The sequence below is a fragment of the Primulina huaijiensis genome, chromosome 18 (assembly GCF_012295235.1).
Source record: "Primulina huaijiensis isolate GDHJ02 chromosome 18, ASM1229523v2, whole genome shotgun sequence".
Taxonomy (NCBI): domain Eukaryota; kingdom Viridiplantae; phylum Streptophyta; class Magnoliopsida; order Lamiales; family Gesneriaceae; genus Primulina; species Primulina huaijiensis.
This window is the reverse complement of record NC_133323.1, coordinates 5,708,781-5,715,283: the sequence shown is the minus strand read 5'-3', so window position 1 is coordinate 5,715,283 and position 6,503 is coordinate 5,708,781. Positions and strand designations below refer to the sequence as shown.

The 6,503-nt window shown below is 27.5% G+C and overlaps 1 protein-coding gene across 1 annotated transcript in view; it reads left to right on the top strand.

Moving 5' to 3' along the window:
- The first annotated feature begins 3,270 nt into the window (after positions 1–3,270).
- LOC140964650 (organelle RRM domain-containing protein 2, mitochondrial-like) overlaps positions 3,271–6,503 on the top strand; it is a 6,466-nt gene continuing 3,233 nt past the window's right edge. The window contains exons 1-3 of the mRNA XM_073424517.1: positions 3,271–3,509; positions 5,215–5,283; positions 5,373–5,461. Coding sequence (XP_073280618.1) covers positions 3,338–3,509; positions 5,215–5,283; positions 5,373–5,461 — 330 coding nt within the window. The 5' untranslated portion in view covers positions 3,271–3,337. The remainder of the gene's footprint in view (positions 3,510–5,214; positions 5,284–5,372; positions 5,462–6,503) is intronic.

Here is a 6,503-nt window from a genome sequence, read left to right as displayed (position 1 = left end):
AAAAAAATAAACAGTAAAATAAATATTATTACTTTTGTTACCTTTTTCTTCTGTTTTGGAGCTTGGAAAAATATGAAGGACTTTTAGAGCTTCGTGCTGATAACGTGTTGTGAAAAAGTAAAATTTATGGTAAAAAGTAAAAATTTCAAACTCTCAAAATTTACCAAACTACACACTTTATAATATTTTTCTCTCTACTCAATTGTGTTTTTCTTCACAAATGAGAGATCTATTTATAGAAAATCTTTACAAATAATCCAAAAATAAATTCATCATTACCTACATCATCACACACTAATTTTCAATATTTACAATTCTTATTTTCAAGATTCAAATATTCAACATTCAAATATTCAATACACATGTTTTAAATATTAATTTTCAACATTGTCAATATTTTTAGATTGAGTTTACCTAGCTTAGCATGACTAGACTTGGGTTTGAATAATAATCAAATTATTTCAGGAGTTCACTTTAAATTTTACTACTCACAATAAATCTATGAGCTTGTTTTAATAACTGGTAATGAATAATTTTTTTATTCCTTTTATTTGGGGTGGTTTTTTTTATTATTATTATTATCACACCATCTGATTTAATTCAAATTACCAATATTATCAAACTCGCCTATCATTATAATATTATTTCATATCAAGTTTTATTTAAAATTCACATATTAATATAAATTTTTTAAAAAATATTTGACAAAACATTTTTATTATTTACATATACTTTTAGTCAAATTAAAATAATTAAATTTAAAATTCTTTGAATTGTGAAAAAAATTTACCAAAAAAAGAATAATAATAATAAAATTAAATTATAATTCTNTGTAGAAATGCACAAAATATGTAGAAATAATAATTCTGGAAATGAAAATTATAAAAAAAAATGCAAAATATTTTTTTAAAAATAAATTCTTGTTATAAAATATGCTTGAAATTTTATGAGTTCCATTCGAAACTCTTAAAAACTTATATATAAATAAAATTTAGCATTTTACAAAATCTTCATAAATGTTTATAAAAATTAAGAGCAATTACAGAATATGATATATATATATATATTTATTTATTTATTTAAGAATCCAAATATCAAATTGTAACTTTAAATAACTAACAAAAAGCAACAAAAAAATAAAAAATCATGTCGATCTTATTTCTAGTTTTTGGTTAAAAATTACAGAAGTTGAAGTAGAAGTCGTCGTATACAAGCACTTCAAAAACTTCCACCCAGCTAGAATAAAAAAAGTGCTTCCTAGAATCTTGTCCAAACACTCCATTGATATGGACTTATTTCGCTCATTACCACATGTATCGAAAGATAATAGGAATGGTGAAAATGTTAAAATGTTGTGTAATACATTTAGGGGTATTATTTGTTGAATTATTTTTTTTATTATATTTTTAAAATTATGTGTTTAAATATTAATTACGTAAATTTATTTTGCCAAATATATATATATTTTTTTGTTTTTAAATATATATTTATTTTGTAAGATAAAAAACGAATATTTCAACATCACCTTTATAACATTATCAGACTCTCGTTGAACCTGAGATAAAGTTATCAACATACAATAAAGTTATCAATTTCATCTTATTAACATTTTCACACAATTGAACATGTTATGATATAAGAGTGAGGCTGTGAGCTAACTTCGAGCTTACCAATTTAATTTATAGTCGTGTTGTTTGATGTTGATACCAAATACCTCGGAGAGCGTAAATTTGTATATTAATTATCAACTTGTTATTATGGAAATAGGCGTAAATATTAAAATGATGATCATAATACATTTTATGGCGTGTTTTCCAATTTGTCTCGATATACGTAAGTCAATGTATTAAATGATGATTTGATGTTCTAAACTAATTTAGGGAAAATAGTTTTTTCGATTTACTAACTTGTTTAATTTTGGGTTTTGGTCAACAAATTTTTCAAAGTTTGATTTTAGTATATCAATTTTTAATTTTCGACTATTTTGATCCATTTGATAAGATGACACTGGAGAACGCTGACATGACATCGAAAAATAATGACATGACTTTGAAAATTTTTGACTTGTCAAGCTAACATGTCAGCAATTAGATCAAATTAGATGAAAAATAAAAATTAGTTTAACAAAACCAAAATGTGAAAAATTTATGGATCAAACCTAAATGTGACTAGTTAATGAACCAAATACATTATTTTCCTAGACTAAAGAGTAACACAAATTGGACTATATTTTTAATAAAATAGATGACGTAATTAATATCAAGATGAAATATACTTTTCGCATTAAAGTTTTAAATTTGTAAGAAAGAAAATTTATTTTTGGCATTTCAATTTTGATAGATATATCATAACATTTTTATCACTCATTAAAGGTATTTGGATATATAATTTTAAGAATTTCATCTTATAGGTAAAATGTATGATTCCATAATGATTGCTAGGAGAAAATATTATTACTTAATTATTATATTTATATTAATCTTTTACTATTATTATTATTATTATTATTATTATACTTCGTTTCCTAGAATAACCATATGAGATCATAATATAATTTTTGATTTCATTAAATATCTTTTAGTACAATGTATTCAATTAATTCCTTCTCATTAATGAAATCAATATTTTATTATGCTTTGTGGCAATAATTTTCTCTGCTTGGTAGACAGATCGAACCGTGGTGATTGAGCTGCTGTGCGGTTTAAAAGATTTGAGTTGCACCATTACTACTAGCTATAGCTTTTGGTAAAGCGGCAAGCGCTCGATCATACAATATTCATGTATTATGTTATACACGTAACGCGTGTCTCTCAACGACTAATTATATATAAATCATGAGATGCATGAAGTAACTAAGTTTTTTTGTTGGTTCCCTAGAGACATTCGTACTTTTTTCATGAGATAAAATTGAAAAATATTTGATATTTTATGAGCAAACTCAGTTCAAGAATATAGAAATTGAAATTCAAGGAATATAAAATCAAAAAATCTCATGAGATTGAATTACAAATTTTATTCTATTTGTTTTTATCATTTATATCGAAATACTTTTAAAATATAAATATTTTATTTATATCTTAATCATACCATTCGATAACATAAAAATATTATAATAAAAAAATCATTTTTTAAGTTTTAAATTTTAATATAAAATGTATATATTTTTTATTTGTTTAACTTCGACGGTCTTAAAATGGACTGGGTGAAAATAGGACTATCTACTGGGCTGAGCACGTCCAAGGCCCAATCTAACCTCGGCCTGCTTATACTTCCGGCTTTGCTATTTGAAGGAACCTCTCGTCATATTTCTAAAAATCTCACTAAAACCCTCAGTCAAATGGCGATGAGAGCGGCGGCCACTACGACGGCGGCGGCGGCGGCCGCTGCCACCAGAGGCAGAGGTTTGAGGGCTATGTTCTCGTCTCTTTCGAGCTTTCCGTTCAATATACCACAAACTAATGTCGAGAAGCCGCCTCCTGCGGAACCTTCTACGAATCTCTTTGTTTCTGGTACGCGTCCCTCTTTTTCTCCTAACAACCTTCATTTCTTCAATCATTTCCTTATTTCTTTTGGGGTTTGTAATGATCTGTTTGTTCTTTCGTGTGCTTGCAATCCTTTTAAGTTCATTATTCCATTTCTGTGGAAAATTATGGACTATGACAGATTCGTTTACTTATTTTTCAAATTACCAATTAGTTATTTAGTTTATTCGAAAACTTAGTAAATTACTAGTGAGTAGTAATCGACTGGCTTGTAGCTTTGTAATGACTGCCTATTCATCAATCGTTGTCCCTTTTGTTATATTTTTAAGCTACTTTGAAAAAATGATTATATATGTTTTCGTAAAAAAATCTTACCTTTTTACATTTTTGCTCTCCGTTTATTGTACCCTGTTATCCATGCTCAGTTCTCTGTTAAACTAATTTATCATTTTGATTCTGTAACACCTGGTAGCATTCATTTTATTGCTTTTTAATGCTGTTGTATTTATTACTTCATTATTTGATCATTCATGGGTCACCATGTGGTCTTTAAAATTATATCAGGTGCAGTCCTCTTGTTATGTGGGCACATCTTAATTTTGTGAGTTTCTCTACGAGAAATGTTTGATGACACATTTTTTAAAATCTTTGTATGTTGCTCCATATTGTTACTTTATTCATCTGTTATTCACTTATTTGATAATTTTGCGGGAGGGATTCTTCCCTAAACCAACTTGTCTATATGTTGACGTTATATCAGGCTATCGGCCATCTATTATATTCTCAAAATATATCACCCAGCAGCCATCTATTTTATTCTCAAAATATATCACCCAGATTTATAGGATGATCTCATAAGCTAGTTCCCTTCCTCCTTTTGTGTGGTTTTGTTATTTTTAACAGCTAAGTTCTTGTGTGCGTGTATGCGTGCAATGAAATTGTTTAACAAGGGTAGAAAACTATTGTCAGTGATGGAAACGTAAAGATTTCTAGGACTGGCCTCCATTTTTGTTCTTATGAGAAGCAGAAAACTATTGTCATTGATACAGCATCATTCATTTTTGTTCTTTTTCTGCGTGTTATATGTTCATTACTTCGTTCGTTGTTGGAGGGTTATGCCATGTGTTGATTCTACCAATGAAACAGTATAATCAAGTGTTTTTTTTCTGGTCTTCTGTCACTCCTTGCATACTGCTACTCCTGATTTTCAGTATCCATTCTTCACAGTGATTATATTTGAGGTGATGCATTATTTAGATACAGTCTATTCGGAATGTATTTTCTATCAGAGTGGTGGATTGAAATATCTTGTAACAGCTGTATATCAGAGTTTGTTGCTGTCAATTCTGAATTTTCACTTTACAGCAGAACTACCAAACTTTAAAATTTAAATTGGAAATACTTTTTCCTGTTTCCAGTTTTGCCCTCATTTAGAATGATTTATTTTTTTCTTTAGTAATTTGTTTTCCTTGTTAAAAAACCATTTGTCGTACTCAGACATAGTTGTGCAGTTCAATGTAAATTTCAAACGTGTTTCTTTATTATTGGAACTGCTAATCGAATGATTAAATTTGGATCTTTGGAAAATTATTGTTGGCTTGTATCTTGTTGGATATGACAGAATTTTGGTTTTTTTTTTTTGGCTGATTTTGCTCATTATAAAAGTTTTCCATGGTGTTGTGCTGTCTTACCGTGCTTGACTTCATTGAACTTTCTTTGATATGATGTTCAGGGCTTAGCAAACGTACAACAACAGAAGGTCTGCGGACTGCCTTTGCTAAGTTTGGTGAAGTGGTCCACGGTATGTTATTTTTGTTTAAAAATGCATTGGGGCTGGATAGGCTAACTATTGGTAATCTCTCAAGCACTTGTTTTTTTCCCTCTTTTCAGCTAAAGTGGTTACCGATCGGGTCTCTGGCTATTCAAAGGGCTATGGTTTTGTAAACTATGCATCATTTGAAAAATTAATGTATCAAACCTAAATGTGACTAGTTAATGAACCAAATACATTATTTTCCTAGACTAAAGAGTAACACAAATTGGACTATATTTTCAATAAAATAGATGACGTAATTAATATCATGATGAAATATACTTTTCGCATTAAACTTTTAAATTTGTAAGAAAGAAAAGTTATTTTTGGCATTTCAATTTTGATAGATATATCATAACATTTTTATCACTCATTGAAGGTATTTGGATATATAATTTTAAGAATTTCATCTTATAGGTAAAACGTATGATTCCATAATTTTAAGAATTTCATCTTATAGGTAAAATGTATGATTCCATAATGATTGCTAGGAGAAAATATTATTATTTAATTATTATATTTATATTAATCTTTTACTATTATTATTATTATTATTATTATTATACTTCGTTTCCTAGAATAACCATATGAGATCATAATATAATTTTTGATTTCATTAAATATCTTTTAGTACAATGTATTCAATTAATTCCTTCTCATTAATGAAATCAATATTTTATTATGCTTTGTGGCAATAATTTTCTCTGCTTGGTAGACAGATCGAACCGTGGTGATTGAGCTGCTGTGCGGTTTAAAAGATTTGAGTTGCACCATTACTACTAGCTATAGCTTTTGGTAAAGCGGCAAGCGCTCGATCATACAATATTCATGTATTATGTTATACACGTAACGCGTGTCTCTCAACGACTAATTATATATAAATCATGAGATGCATGAAGTAACTAAGTTTTTTTGTTGGTTCCCTAGAGACATTCGTACTTTTTTCATGAGATAAAATTGAAAAATATTTGATATTTTATGAGCAAACTCAGTTCAAGAATATAGAAATTGAAATTCAAGGAATATAAAATCAAAAAATCTCATGAGATTGAATTACAAATTTTATTCTATTTGTTTTTATCATTTATATCGAAATACTTTTAAAATATAAATATTTTATTTATATCTTAATCATACCATTCGATAACATAAAAATATTATAATAAAAAAATCATTTTTTAAGTTTTAAATTTTAATATAAAATGTAT